The 16578-nt window shown below is 39.9% G+C and overlaps 1 protein-coding gene across 9 annotated transcripts in view; it reads left to right on the top strand.

Annotated features, from left to right (window-relative positions):
* shroom3 (shroom family member 3) overlaps positions 1–16578 on the top strand; it is a 70502-nt gene that overhangs the window by 41929 nt on the left and 11995 nt on the right. For 6 of the 9 annotated variants that reach the window (XM_027152871.2, XM_027152868.2, XM_027152870.2 and 3 more), the window contains 5 exons: positions 8469–8603; positions 9195–12261; positions 13481–13533; positions 14123–14842; positions 15986–16357. In XM_027152871.2, the coding sequence (XP_027008672.2) occupies positions 8469–8603; positions 9195–12261; positions 13481–13533; positions 14123–14842; positions 15986–16357 (4347 nt within the window). Of the gene's footprint in view, positions 1–5339; positions 5516–8468; positions 8604–9194; positions 12262–13480; positions 13534–14122; positions 14843–15985; positions 16358–16578 lie in introns of all 9 variants that reach the window. The other 3 variants (XM_047805538.1, XM_047805537.1, XM_047805539.1) reach the window with 1 other exon arrangement.

Raw genomic sequence — 16578 nt, 5'->3', positions numbered from 1 at the left:
TTGAAAGCTGTGTTTATTTTGTATGCATGATAGATAGCATGATGACTTGATTAACAAATGGCAGGTTGATTGTATCAGTTTCACCAATAAATATTTATTTCTTAGAAAATTTAGATGATTACCTGCGTCCCCGGTTCTCTAAAATTACAGGCTGCCGTGATGCCAGGGGCTACCAGCAGGGGGAGCTGCATATTTAACGGGTTGTAATAAGAATTAGGTGTGATTTTGCACTTGGTTTGGGTTTTGCGTCATGCAGTGAGCAGTGTTCATGCAACCATTTAAGAAAATATTTTATATTGATCTGGTAGGGCTGTAGGACTTATATCCAATCATAGGCATAACCCTGGTGTTAAGACATTTTCTGTATTTGTTGCCATTTGTACTTAGATTTATGTCAGTCTTAGGCACTGGTCTTGCTATTTATGGTCTTGGTCTCAACTGAGGATTTGCCAAAAAAGTTTGCCAAGAAATAATTCCTTATTCTAGTTTAGCCATTGGTGCAGTGCACCAGGAAATCCAGCTAGCTGAAGGTTTATGGGCTTTACTTTAAAAAGCATTTTATGGTTATTGTTTTTGAACATTTGGACTTGATCTTGACTTGGCCTCAAACCCATTTAAGGCTTGGTCTTGGTCTCGGTTAGTCCTTGTCTCTGACCTGCTAATGTCAGTCTTGACCCTATAAAATGGTGCAAACTCTGTATAACTACATAAGAGTTTGTTACTGCATGATTAAATAATAATAATATATCTCCCACAAACTTTATTAATTGAGAAGCTACCAATGCACCCATGAGACTCTGGGCAGAAGGTGGGAGATTCCATGCCCCCTGGAAGCCAACATAACATTCAATTCTTTTTAACATTTAAAATGCAGGGCACATAACATTTAATTTGACTAAACTTGTACACTATATGGGCAAAATCTTTTGATTTTACACTAAATTTTGGAAGATATCTGTGGAAATGTGACCATTTACCACAAAAGCATTGTATTTTTAAAGTCAGGGATGTGTGCAGGACAAAAACATTTGTCCATACAATGTATTGTATATCCTCTATTTTATAAACAAAATTTTACTTTTACAGCTCTCTCTATGCTAGTGCTGTGAGTCTACTATAATGTATAATATGCAATGTAATACACTGTTTTTGTATACCTCCCATGCTGTTATAAGTTAAAGGGGATTAAACAGATTAAATGAAATCGAGCAGCCCAAATGAACACTGTAGTGGTTTCAGAAACCGTATCCATGATCTCTGAATCATTCATGTTCCTCTCTCTGTATCTCTTACCTCTCTTTGTCTTTCCATTTGACTCCATTCATTTCTCTCCCTCTTTTTACACTATCCAATTTTGCCCCCCTTCAGTCCCTCCTAGCAGCTAACACCATGGAGACCGACATAAAGTGCACACACAGTTCATCTCCAGTGTCTTCCGTACATTCCTGAAGTCCATGCATACCGCCTTTACCCATCCCATAACACAGACTACACATTATGTCCTGAATTCATTCTGTTTCCTCTCCTCCCTCGACTTGTCCCCACCCTGGGAAGTCGTCTGTCATTGGGGACATTACATTCTTGTGTCCTCTGGGACCAGGATAGCATGGTAGTGACAGAATCTCTCTGTAATTAGAAGGAGATTAAGATCTGAAGTCCTCGTGGGAGTCTGGGAGAGACGGTCACTGTTGATCTCCACTCCAGGATTATAATAGTGTTGTTGTATAATAATAATAATAATGTCCCAATAAAGGAAGAATCACAAGTTTAGCAGTGTTGGTATGTGTGTTGGCCATGTTCACTGTGACTTTCAGGAGTTTTGATTTAAAAGCCATCTCTAAAAGCAAGCACTGAAATCTAGACATTTATTTGTGTTTGCTGTGTCATGTTCAGAGAATGTGCATCCGTGTGCAGTCTTTAATCTTGGAGATAGTGGTGCTCTTTTCTGAGACTATGTACTACACTATGTACACTTTAGTTAGCTTGTGCTGTGTGGTAAAAAGTACACAAAAAATCTAAAAGGATTCCAAACCTAAAAAGGGAACTCTTTCAAGGGTTGATTACTGGGTCAGAGCAGCAATCAGAGTAAATTAATACAAAAACATCAACAATCCATTCTCAATTATATTTTTAGAACTCATACACTGTTCTGCCAGACTTATTATTTCACGACACATCTGGTTGAAGTCAGCATGTTCATAGGTGGCCAACAGCTAAAAAAAAAAAAAAAGGACACACAGCTAATTTGATTGCAAAAGTAATTTAACAGTGTTACAAAAATCAAGGCAGAAGTACCCAAAATATTCAAAACAAAGTCAAAGTAAAAACACAAGCAAAGGTCACGTGTTACGATCCCAGAAGGTGTTTAGGGGTATGGATGGGATGCAACACATGAAAGGATAAGGTTAGATCGTCTTTGGCGTGTATGTGGCAATCAACAACCAGGACAACAAAATAGAGGGCAAAAGCTGTGTATATTATATACAAGTGGTGGTGACAAGTGAAAGAACAGCTAATATCTACAATATTTACAATACTTACAAAAAAACAGATAACAAAAGACACAAAGGGGGAAAGGGACACGAGCTGTGCCAAAACAAAGAAATAAGCAAAACAAAAACCACTCTACCTTGAAATTAACCCTCTATCCTAAACTACAAAGGAAAAGTAATGAGACAGATCTTCAGCGTCGAACGACGCCCTAACTAACCTACACTACCTACCCAAACAAAACGTACAGAGGGTGGCACATGCTCCTAACCTAATGTGTCTAATACAGAAATGAGTACCTACGTGTTGCACAATGTATGTCACGTGACGTATTTACCTGTCCACTTTCCCCAATATACACAGTGTCACACACAGGGCGAACGAACACTAACATACAGACGCAGAACGAGTGACTAACGAGTTGGGTTATATGAACAGTAGGACATACAACAGAAAAACACAATGCAACGAACAAATCAGCACACGTTAACACAGCAGGGTCAAGTTCAACCGGAACACGAGCGAACCAAAACCATGAATGAATGGTGGCAGGTTTAAATAGGTGGAATCAGGCGGTGATTGGAGAATCGGCGAGCGACGTCACATAGGGTAATCAGGATTGACAGAAAAGGTGTCCAATGGCAGGGATCTGAGGAGACAGATAGCGGAGCAAAGAGAGAGCGGGAAAGAACAACAAAAAAAAAACACAGAACCGACAGACAGCCCGTAACATCACGTGTTGAGGGAACAGGACACACAAGGTAAAACACACATGTAAATAGACAGACGGGAAAACAATCAAAACCAGGCCAGAACAAATAGCAAGAAGATTTGATCATATCAGCATGGAAAACACAAACTGAGCGTTACTTACAACTGGCTAAATGTTAATGGGCTGTTCATATACTGTAGGTGCAAGTGTAATTGTGAGCTGGTGTGTGGTTAAATGTCTGGTGATGAATGAAACCTCTGGTGGGATTCCTGGGGATTGTAGTCTGGAGTGGCCATGCTTGTAGGATATTGTGTGTTCAGGGCCTTTGTGTGTTCATGGTTCTGACAAATGGAGTTTAAGGAAATCTTAAAGAAAATCGAGAACAAGCTCTTCTTTAAAACCTCACTGAATCGGCCACGTATTTTGCAGAGAATTTATATAATATAGGCCCTAGGATATTTTCCATCTGGAGTTTCATCTTATTTTTTAAGTCCAATTTGAAGTGATGGCTCAATGGTCAGAAGGTTGATGGCTCAAGCCCCATACTGCCAAGCTGACCCTGTTGGGCCCTTGAGCATGGCCCTTATCCCGCTCTTCTGCAGCGGTGCTGTATCATGGCTCACCTTAGCAATTATCCGGAGTATGTAATTAAAATAATTTCTCTGTGTTTTAAATGAGTGGAAAGACTACAAGGGTTTGTTGCATCTAATGTATGTGGACAGGTAAATGTTATTACTGTTCCTATATAACAGATTATAAACATTGACAGACAGACATTATCATAGATCATTAAAATCCAGAATGGACATGACATTTTATTACACTGAAACATACACATACACTAACAGAAAATGATATGGCTGACAGGTTACACACACACAAGCCATAGACCCCTCTTATATACCAAACATCCTAGCACATTAGTAAATAAAAGTTTGACTCTATTGCAGAATTGGTTGAAAGATTCAAAGGTCAGAAGTTGACCAGGGAAAAGTGTGAGGATGTTAGTTGTGAGTCCACAACAGTGCAGTGGAAATGCAGATCATATCTCTCCTACAGATACAGGCAGACTGTATCTGAACATTCTCTCTGTCCTCATCCCATCTGTCCTGCTCTCTCCTTCTCCCTCCTTCTGTCTAATCTTCACTCATGTTTCGGTTTTCTCAGATAAAACAGATTTAGGAGCAAAGTTTCTCCAAGCTCAGATAAAGGTTTGGCACTCGGACACACCCTGTTATAGCTTGACCACAGAGGACAGAGGGAATTAAGGAGGGTGGTGGCAAGAGAGAAAGCATTAGACAGAAGACAAAACAGACATGTGGAAAGCAAGATTAGGCCTTTTTGAGCAGTGTGTGTGTGTGCGTATATTTGTGTCTGTGTGTGTATCAGATCTTCTGCATTCCTGGGGCTCAGCTTACATTTGGAGGGTTTGTGTTTTCAAGGGTAAAATCTTGAAGTCTCCCAGGAAACGTAGCATTGAGGTGCACAGAAATCTGTAGTCATTGTGTCAAAGCCGAAAGAGAGGTGATGAGATTCCTACTCCAGACTGTGTGTGTGTGTGTGTGTGTGTGTGTGTGGGTGTGTCACCAGGCACCATGGCTGTCACTCCCCATTGGCAATAATCATCTGAAATCCTTGTCACTTGTCAGTTAATGAAGCTGAGATACACACCAGGCATGATGCCACAGACAAGGCCCTTTCAGTGGCTGTTCCACCTTCAGGGTGTGATCTGTCCTATGAATTCACACTGGGGTCATATGTTGAATGATAGATGAAGATACAGTATAAAGAGAGAAAAAGAACACAGAAGACAGACAGAGAGATGAAAACACAGACTACCCTTGTGTGTTTGCGCATGCTATCGTGTTAGTGTTGACTTCCAAAATCAAAATCTATTTTCATTATCAATTTTCATTTACATGTATTTATTTTTTCTCTTGAGCCCCCTTTCGCTTGCGGTTTCTCTCTCCCTTATCCTCTCTGTGCATTCTTAGGGTTAGTTCCAGGGAGGCCGGATGTTTACTGGTCCATAATGATGCTTAATTGCATCGTAATGGTGTTTAATTGCATGTTTGAATGATGGTAAGCATCTTCACATTGGTCAACACTGGGAACTGCTTGTTCTCCGCCATTTCAGCACCAGAGCTCAGCAGAGAAGGAGAGAATGGAGCTGCTCGGTTCATTTTACCGCAGGAAACTGCGAAAAAAGCAGAAGAGGTCTGAGCTTGGCAGGTCTGATGGAGCACTGTGCAAGCTGCCGGCAGAGACGGGTGTTAACAGTCTCATCTCCAAGGTTCTTAGGTTCACGTCCAGGTAACAGTTCCTAGAATGGTGTGTGTAATTGTAGCAGCATTGCTGGATGACAGTAAGTAGGGACATCAGGGGCAATTGTACCCCATTTTTCTGGCACAGAGGTCTGTGACTATTGTATTGTTCTTTTTTTTATACCACAGCATTGATGAATTCCTGAAACTGGCAATGTTGATTTATTATATATTTAGGTAGCATAGATGATGTTCAAGTTTATCATTTTTTATTCCTTCTAATAAATTTTCAATTCTATGTTTCATTTACAAGGTGTTCACATTATGGTTTGATTAGATCTTGTTTAATGTGTGTTGTTATTTATGAAATTACAACATATAATCATTGAAGTAGTCTTTAGTGTTCGGTTTAACAGGTAGTGTTCCTTCCTCATAGCTCCAGGGCCCCCTGTTTGATGGTTTTAATCTTTGTGGAGTTTTTGTGAACTTTTCCCATGTGAGGTTCCTCTCGGTTTGCCGGTTTCCTCCTACTTCCCAAAAACATGGCAATATAAACATACCTTTAAAAAAAATCTGTCAGAAAGCGTTTTTTTGGTTCTGGTAAAATATATTAAATAACACATACTCCAGTACATTTGATTTTTTTTTGGTCAATGCTTTTAAACAAGGCTAGCTAAATGTAAAGCAGGAAACTATCGAGATTGAGGTATCAGTGTCTGCAGTGTTTTTAAAGGAATGAATTAAATGTTACAGTAAATTATCTTACATTTCCCTGGAGGTCCAGCAGCAGGTTCCTGTGCTTTTTTCCATTGTGACCCAGGTTTAATTCCCAGGCAGGAACTATCCCCACCACTGAAAAAGTTGCATTAGGACAGGAATATGGTGTAAAACCTGTGCCAAAAAGTCAAATATGTGTATCGGCTGGTCCGCTGTAGTGACACTGAACAGGGAGCAGCTATAATAACTTACATAGTATAAAATAACACACAGTCCAGTATTTTTTCTCTTACTTTTGATGCAGAATACTAAAAGTAAGGTTATGGGTTCTTATTAAGGACCCAACCATAGCAGTTTGGAAGTGCCAGGATTTGAACACATAGCCATCCTTGCTATAACTCTATGCATTGAGTCACCACAACAATTTAAGTTAGTTAAATATTAATTCATTGCAGTTTTTAAGTGAGAGTTATTTCAGTTTTTGAATCTTACAAGTCAGAAGTGTACAAGTATACAAGTCAACTATGTGGAATAGCTCAGATAAAATTGCCTTCTGTTGTGAATGAGTGTGTGAATGTGTGTTTGGTGATGGACTGGTGTCCTATTTCGGGTGTATTCCTGCATCACCCTGTGAACTTGAACAGGATATGTCAGTAAGTGTGAGAGTATTTAGTGTTAGTGGTTTGTAATGAACAGTAAATTTTGCACCACATGTAAGTCTTCAGAACATTTTCATCTTTCTCTGTTACATGCACTTTATGATTAAAAAAAGCACTTTTTGCACTAAAGCAAAACCCCCTTCAGGTGTTTAGCCTTTTTCTGAAACCCACAAGTGGAAATGTGATTACTTTATAGACCAAAAATGTCAGAAATGTAGAGTCATTATTCGGTCATGATGAGATAACTGCTTGGTTCTTCCTATGTATGTAGACAAGACCATTTCCTGTTTACCCACCCAGTTTTAAGTGTCCTGTGTCTAGTCAGAAGATCAGCACTAAATCTCGGTTTATTACCATTCCTGTATTTTTATTGTTAGTTTTCTACAGTGTCATTTTTTACAGTTATAATTTATTAATTTATTATAATTTTTAATCTATTATTTATTCATTGATAAACATGTAGGACAATCAGTTAAAACCCACTTTATATAACCATTTTAGACCCGATAAAACATATGCTGCTTTCTAGGTACAATATACTATATATTATACAATATTATACAATATACCTTACAGGCCACAGACTACAGTAGCATCAGGACTAGCATCAGTTCGGCATTTTCCAATCTGTGTGTTTTTTGTGTGTATATGTGTATGTGTGCTGAGCAAAAATGCAGATCATGGCCAACTTATTGTGTTTATCAGTTATTTTATTCTTCCATAAACAGTCTAAATTCTCAGTCCAGGATGTCTTTAGTGGTAGAGGTTCACAGTTAAAGATAGATCTAATGCTACAGTTACAGATTAGTATCTTTGAAGATGCTCCGTGGGAGAAATTTCTTTTCATTTGTGCAAGTTTGTTTGATGTTTTACTATTTTTGATAGAGAGCCAATTCCACATTTCTCTTGCATTTAGCAAAACAACATTTGGATGCATCCCTGGAGGCATAAAAAATTCAGTAGAGTCTCTGGTCAGTCAAATGTTGTGTGTATAAATGGCATTTCTTTGCCTTGTTTATCTTTGAAATGTCTGTTTCTGCATAGCTTTAAAGTTATAGGAATGTATAAGAATTTTTAAGGAAATTTTCACATTCTTGCCTCAGCCAGCTTGATGAGACATGAAAAATACATTAAATGAGCATTTGTTTTGGAAATCCCGTATTTGTCTCAGAAGCAACATTACATCATATGACTTTAGATCAGAGCTTTTCAGACCTGTGAAATACTGCTAATTTTTTAGGAACTTAGAAATATGCTAGAAAAAATATACTAGAGCAGGTGTTTTGAGCTCTCTGCATGAAAGTTTGCTTGACTTGCTTTCTGTCAAAGTAAAATGGAGAATATTTTTTATTTCATTATGTACTACTTCCAAATGAAATGTAATTAAATAAAAGTATGGTCAACATTAATTAACTACAATATATTTAGAGATTAAGGGTGCCAGCATAATATTTTAACAAAGAAAAAAAAATCAAGGTTAAATTTTGGTAAAAAAGGTAAAATGTTTTAATGATAGTATATGTGTAAGAATCAAACAATTTAGACATGTACATCAGTGCACTGTGTTGCCTTGTCCCCTTCTGCTTTGTCCTCTGGCAACTGTATTCATTTCTGTCTCTGTTGCAGGAGCAGTGAGCCTGGGTCCCGTCCCCATTCCTGGCACTCCACTAAACTTGGTGAGGGCCCTCTGGACTCTGACAGCATGATGCAGATATCCCAGGGTGCCATGGGGGCTCCCTGGCACCAAAGCTACCATGCCAGGTCAGAGATAAATCAATGTTAAAACATTAAAAAAAAGAAAAGTAAATGTATCCACTGTTAATGGCACTGTTATTGTTTAAATTTCAACATGTGAATATCTGTATAGTCCTCAAAGGAAACTCATATTACACCCAAAGAATGAAAATAATACCACCTTGTTTAAAGATATCCCATTTTATTATCTCTAAACAGGATCCAAATTACTCTCTTTCATGTTGATCCAAGTCAAAAGCAATCATTAATTTAACCAAAATGAACACAAAGGATAGTACTAGCACTGTCCATTTTTCCAAGAAGATTGTAAGTGATTCCAATAACATGTTAATAACCAGAGCTATTGCACTCTGGTCAACTTTTTCTGGCCGGTCACCTCATGATACTTCTGTTCTGCATGACCTTTAAGTGTAAATTATTTGGCTGTGTATGTTAATTTAAAAATTACAAACATATTGATTTATTGATAAGTATATGCATTAAAATTTTAACTTGTAGAGCACCATTAAATGTTCTTCTATATTGTATATTTACATTTTCCTTATGTACCAAATATACCATACAAAACTTAGCTGTACTATTTATTTTTTATCACAGTGCCTCCACCACAGACCTGTCAGGTTATGATGCAGGATTTCTAAGGAAAAGTCCAGACCAGTACAGTTCAAGGGGAAGTATGGACAGCCTAGATCATTCGCATCCTACTTACAGTTCCTGCAATCAGCTGTCGGTCTCCAAATCCTCCAATAGCATTGACCATTTGCATAGCAAACGTGATTCTGCATACAGTTCCTTCTCTACCAGCTCAAGTATTCCAGAATACCTTGCAGCTGGGCCATCATTCAGCAAGGAGCGCTCATATTCCATGGACAGTGTTCCTCAACATAGAACTGCAGAGGACATGCATCAAGCAGGTATTTGCTATGTCCGCACTGTCTATGACTCTCAACAGGGCATGTCTGCAGAGCATGAGGTCCTTTCTGCAGCAATCCTAAAAGCTAATGAGACCAAAGCACAGTCTAGAAGTGGAAGCATACAGGGCAGGGTTTGTCACCGTTCCAACAGTACCAGTGGCAGTAGCAGTAGCAGTGGAAGCAGTGCATGTGGTACAGTCACATCACATCGTCACAGTGCGGGACCAGGATGGGGCCAAACACACAATGGCAACTCTTATGAAAGCCTGAAGGGGGTACCCTCACCTCCCTTACGTAGTGATAGCTATGCAGCCACCAAACACCATGAGCGGCCCAGTTCATGGTCCAGTCTTGAGCAGGCTCGGTCTTTGCGGGCTCTTCACAAGGGTTTTTGGCATCACTCCAGTGGCTCTGTGGCATCAGGAAAATCATCATTTGGAACAGAGGGTCAACTTCACACAGTAATTGAAAAGAGTCCTGAGAGTAGCCCAACAATTAAACCCAAACAAAGCCTTCCACCTTTATCACAACCTGGATCAGCCATGCTGCCTACTGGCATCTACCCTGTTCCACTGCCAGAGCCCCATTTTGCACAGATACCAACTACAAACCCTAACTCTAGTAGTGTGTACCCAGCACTTGCCAAGGAGAGCAAACCAATTCCTCAGAAAGAACACACTGGAGGAGCAGACTCTGGTGTTAGGATGGCAGCAGAAAATGGATACCAAAGCATTGCACCCTACTCCAGCTCTGTCCAGATTTCTGGTTTCCCACAACCTAAACAACCAACCCAGGTGAAAGATGATGCACAAACCAAATGTGGCTATAACAGATCTCATCCCCAAACACAGGGGTTCAAGCCACTAATGATGTCCATAGGCCAGGAAAGAAAGGACCCTTACACTCCAGTTCAGCAACGGCAAGAGAAACCCAGGTACTCACATGGGATGGATACTATGGAAGCCTACAGACATTCTAGAGAGGAAGAGCCAAGTAGATGTCAAGAACAAAATGTCCATCCACAACCATCTTTTGCAGCATGTGAAGTTTTACAGGAACATGTTCAACCTCAGAAAAGTGATCAGAGAATCAACAATTCAGGAAGGTTCCACAATGAATCCAGCACCTGTCAACAGAGGGACCAAGATCTGGACCATCCATTAACCCGACTTGAGAATGCACTAGCAGAGGTCCAGAGATGTTCTAGCCCGCACAGCACTACTAGCCAGTGCAGCCCCCAAAGTGAGCGTCGAATGTCAGTAATGGAGAAAGTCAGTCATTTTGAAAGACAGCAGACCAAACCGCGCAGTCACAGTCACAGCCACTGCCACAGCCTCTCCAATTACAGCTCTTCAATTTATCCAAGTCAGGATACCCAAAGTGCCAAGAGGTCCATGTCTGGACTGAAGGATCTGCAAAAAGAGTATGTCCCTCAACTGAGAAGTTGGAGTACCAGCCATGAAGGAAATGCAGAATCATCACAGGATATGCAGTCAAGGTATGTGAGCGCTGGCCAAGCTCAGCATAGGAAACCACATGACCTACACAGAAGCAAAAGTTCTTTTCAACTTAATGAGGAAAATGGCAAAGATATTCATAGGAGTAAGAGCACTTTTCATCTTGAGGAAAACAATAAAGACATCCAATGGAAAGAAGACCATCAGGACACCTTAGGGACAGTTCCTGACCCCACCTTTACTCGAGCATATAGAGATAGCATCAAGGATGCTCAGTCTAAGGTGCTGAGATCCACTTCATTTCGAAGAAGAGACTTAAGCATAAACCCTCCTCCTGTGCCTGTGAAGCACATGTCCCTGAATAGGAAGGAATCCAATATGTGCCCAAAACCCACCACCTCTCCACACACTCCTAAAGAACGGCATGTTATTCCAGCTGAGTTACCAGACAAGACGAATGCTCCTGAGCTTCCAAGAGTCCCTCCTGTAGGCCCTTCAGTTATGCGAATATGTGGACGGAAACGATTGACCATGGAACAAAAGAAAATGTCATATTCTGAGCCAGAGAACATTCATGAGGTTGGAACTTCTGATAAAGACTCTGGCTTATTTCAAAAGAAGGTACCACTGCAATTCCAGCTTCCTGAGACAAGTGTTGCAGATCGACGAAGGATGTTTGAACTTGTAGCTACTCGTAATGCAGGTACTAAATTGGCCACCTTAAGACCTGAGTTAAAGCAGATGCAGCAAGATGCTTTGGCTGATTATGTTGAACGCAAGACTGGTCGGCGGATGGATGGACGGCCTCATCGTCCTCATAGTGCCTTCATGCAATCGAATTCTTGTTTGTCTATGGATTCACAAAGTCGCACCTCCACCACCAGTGTGTGCTCTATTCAGGAGCCAGGACGAGAGGGTTTCTCTGATGTTAACCGCCAGTCTTTTACTTTTACAGCCAATGCACAATATCCCTTGCACCCCAACAGGAACACCCAAACTCAGAGTCAATCTGATGTCTATCAGTCTGCTTTTGTACCACAGAGTGCAGAACCACAGAAACCAGAAAGGCAAGCAAAGAGAGCCATTACAAGCCATGTTGCAGGTCCAACCTTCGCTCACTTCCCCAGTGCTCCTGTTAGACATAGCTTGGATGAATTTTTTGAAAGAGCTGTTCCAGCCAGAAGCTCAGGGAAATCAGCTTCTGCTGAGGACCTCTTGGATCGCAATCAAGACCGTCCTGTTTCTCATCACTTCAGATCAAAATCCTCTCCAGCTGTGGAGAACCACAATCTGGTAATAAACCTACAATATGTTTTAAAGACTTACATTAGCACTGTATAAATCTTTCTTTGTTTGGTATTAGATAACGTCCAGTTATACTATATATCATTATATATTTAAAGTGAAATATCATCCTCTAATTTTAATCACCATCCAAAATGTGGACCCCATGCTTTATTTGGATGCAATGGACCAAGGGGCCAAATAAAATATTTTAATATTGGCCAGATTGTTTTGAAATTAAAGTCTTGATTTTGAGGCACTATATTTATTTTCTTGACATTTAGCCCATGTTTTAGTGTGCTCCAAAAAAGTAAAGAAAAGAATCTTTAAAATTATATATATAACTTTTTCGTTAGCGTTATAAGGACATGACCAACCAATTTTCTATATTTCAAATTAATCAAATGAGCTTTAATGTGGGGGTGAAAGGGGCAATGTCTGATCCCATATTTTTCTCATCCTCAGTTGAGGATGATGAAGAAATAACTTAGTTCCCACTCCAGGAAGTATTCAAATCTCTTCACTTCCTGTTTGGTGCCACTGAGCCTGGCGCAGGCATGGCTCTGACAGATGTGCTAAAGTGATAAACACAGTTCCTTCGTGACTACAGGGAGGAGTCATGAGAGATAATGGATAAACTGCCATATTTTCAGGCATAAGACATGGTTAAGGAGCTCCACTAATCTCTGAAAGCGATAGCCTTGTACAAAAACCTTTTTGACATGACAGTTACTACTACAGTCCTGTACTACTACAGGAACTGCAAGAGGTGATCAAATGTAAATACAAGCTCCAAAGACACATTTTTTCAGGCTGACAGATTCAGTCAACAGCCAGTGTACCTAGCAGTCTTGAATTAGTTGTTGCTTAAATACTTTACAAAATACTTTACATACATGAAACATACTAAATTGAGGGCACGAGCAAATCAACATTAGCAGATAGCAGATCAAACAAGGCAACAACAAAAAAAAAACATTCATTACATGACAGGCAAAGCAAAACTAAATTTCCTTGTAAAGACTTATTATGTGGATGTTTGTAATATTTCTCATTAAAAATAGTTGGTTGGTTAGTAATCACATAATGCCTCACTTAACGGCCTCTTTAGACCCAGAAGGTTTTTGCCTTTGTAATTACAGTATAATGGTTAACTTCCTCTGGTCTGATTCATTTCCCTGTTGCTGTTCACCTCCCCATTATGTTTTCTTGTTCTTTTAACTTCTAGGATGCCTTAGCTGGAGACCTCAGATTGTTCGGGAGTGTTTTTAAAGAAAACAGGTGTGTGGGGGTTTGTTTGTCTGTCCGGTTCGATTTTGCTTTGTCTTCTAAATGAGCCAATTGGCCCCAATCATTGCCCTTCCACCCACAATATCACATTAGAAGTGCTGCACCCAAAAGGATGGGAATAGATATATTAGGGATGCCATTACTTTCTTCTTTGTCATTCAGTGCAACACTAGCCAATCTTGGCTGTCTCTGAACTCATGTATGTGGAAGGTTTAGCAATTTCCTGAATATGTTATGCTGCCTTGTAATATAGAAGGAATTGTGGTTCAAAAAGATGTGTTGGCCGGTGTCACATGTATTAGAGGCAGCATGTTTTAGCCTTCATCCTCCCTAGTTGCTATGGAAGAGCTGAATTGTGAGTGGGAGCTGGCAAATGATCATATTGGGAGAAAATTGTATTAAAATCCTAAATTTGTTTTTGTGTAATTTGTTGTGAATATTGCATTTTGCTTTTCTTCATATGGCTTGAAATATTTAGTGGTTTGTTATCTTAGGTATGCTTTATATATTGTGAATTTCTTTAAGTATGGTATTTTTGTCATATTCTAAGTACCTTTTGTTCTATCTGTATGTGAAACAGAACATCAGGAAGCGAGGCACCTGAGCAAAGGTCATCAAGTGAAGTTTGTCTGGAGCATAGCTCTCTGTCTACCCCTGGTCTGACTCAGCTGAACCCACCTGTGATAAGGAGGGAGCGACAGCGCCACTCAGACCGACCCCGAGCCCATAGTGCCTCAGGCCTAGCAGCTTCAGTCGGATTACCCTGTCCGTTCTCCTCTTCAGCGTGGCACAGCACCAACACGACACAATGCCAGCCCAACCTAGATGCCATCACATTCCCAGGCACTGTCCCAGAAAATCCATTGGTAGGAGGAATGGACAATCAAAATTCTGCCAATGTTAATAGCTCCGAAGATGCTCCAAACAACTCAGACAAGACAGCCTATGACCTTTCGCCTTCACGCCAAAAAGTCACAGAGTCAGTCACATCTTTCTCTCCACCTCCCCGGCCAATCAATTTTGGATTGGCCACTTCTCCCAAAGCCTCCAACTCTCCCATTAGGTCCCTCCCATCTCTCCGGATCTCAGAGTCCAGTATTGACTTTGCCTCATCTGCAATTGTTTCACAGGAGGAGGATGAAGTGTTTTTATCTCCAACCTCTCCATCACTACAGCCGCTCTCAAGCAGAGAAGGAAACATTTCTGAGGAACCTCCAATTCCATACCCATCAGCCCAGCCTCAGAGAAAGGAAGAGTCACTTGATGTCACAGTGTCTCAAGAATCACAAATACTGAACAGGTACAATTACAGGTGTTATTTAGGATTATACTGTCTTGGTTTTTATAGCATTGTTAATCATATGCAAACTCCATCAGTAGTGCAGTGGTTTTGTTTAAAACAGTCAGTTTGAAGGCAATACATTGGACAAGATGATTGAAGATATTAACCAGGATTCTTTTCCTCTTTATCAAGGCTGTTAATAATTACTTACTTGACCACTCGGGTTACCTAATGCTCATGTAATGTAGGGCACAAACGTTGTACTATTATTGGCATACAGTTGTTCACTTGCACTTTACAATCACTGCAGATCTCTCAGTAGTTTTTGATATTCAGTTTATCCCACAGCCGAACAGATTTTTGCTGTTCTAAAAACCTGTAAACTAAAATAATTTGAAAACCTTGAAAAATAGGTTGGGAATGGGGATGTACGTGGCAGTAAATAGAGAGAGTGGAGCTGTAATTTTTATTACTAATAGTTAATAGTTTAATAGCTCAGCTTAGGAGTGAGAAAAGAGCAAATAAATATACTGCCCTGAACCACAGACAGGTGTACAGCTCACCCATTACTCCATTCCCACTGCACATATTATTTGTTTGTATTAATTATATGATTTTAAAATCATAATTATGCTACAGAAATATAACTTATTCACATTAGGCAGTCACAACTGCAGTTATTTATTGTGCTTATTTACTGTAGATAAATCAATTAAATCAGCTTTAATTAGTAGATTATTATATTATTTATTTATAGTAAAATTACAGTTTTGAGCATTGTACTTAAAGGTACTCTTGGTGAACAGTAACTTTGGACAAAAAGTAGATTTGATAATCCTTCTGCTATGACAGGATTCGGATGCAAATTTCCCTCTTGTAGAGCTCCATCCACATCATAGCAGCATAATTAACTGTAACTGTAATTTCTAGCAATGACAATAACAACGAAGGAAACTGAAAAGCTGTTTTAACCTAATATGCTTGTTCTTGCACAAAAATAGGGCCCCTGCTTTATTTGCCTTTATTTTATATCTATTTTAATAAATCTTAATTGTATTTCAGCATCTATGTCAGTGGCTCTGCTTCAGTAAATAAATAAAAAGAAATCGATAAACTGCAAAAGATCTAAAGAACTAAAGACTGTGTATGCTTTCATTACAGTGTCGCTCAGCATCTGTCTGTCACAACCACCCACCAAGAGAGAGATGATCAGTTGTATAACACTGTCTCATCCTTGTCAGTAACCTCTGAGCCCAATATCACCAATGTCACTGCTGTGATCTCCAAAACTGGGCCAGAAGAGCTTTCAGAAAGCCCTGAGTCACCACTTCTGGCCAGGAGAGAGCGCACAGAGGCGGAGATACAGGTGGAGACTCTGGCTCGGGAGCTGGTGAGCAGAGACGAGGATCTCGCTCCTCTTCTGGACATCTGGGCAAGCTCCACTATGCTTGACTTGATGGAGGACATCTTCCCTTCCTGCTCATCTGCTCCATGGCAACAAGGGAACACCAGCAGCATTCATGCAGGTGACAGGTAAGAAAACCATGTCTCTTTTAGAGGTTATTATTATTATTATTATTATTATTATTATTATTATTATTATTGGGTGTCACCCAAATGAGGATGGGTTCCGTTTTGAGTCTGGTTCCTCTCAAGGTTTCTTCCTCATGTCATCTCAGGGAGTTTTTCCTTGTCGTCGTCTCTTCCGGTTTGCTCATTAGGGATAGGGATAGATACTGTATATAGTATTTTTA

Source organism: Tachysurus fulvidraco, chromosome 21, assembly GCF_022655615.1.
Source record: "Tachysurus fulvidraco isolate hzauxx_2018 chromosome 21, HZAU_PFXX_2.0, whole genome shotgun sequence".
Classification (NCBI taxonomy): domain Eukaryota; kingdom Metazoa; phylum Chordata; class Actinopteri; order Siluriformes; family Bagridae; genus Tachysurus; species Tachysurus fulvidraco.
The sequence above is the reverse complement of the archived record's forward strand: the minus strand, read 5'-3'. Positions and strand labels throughout refer to the sequence as shown.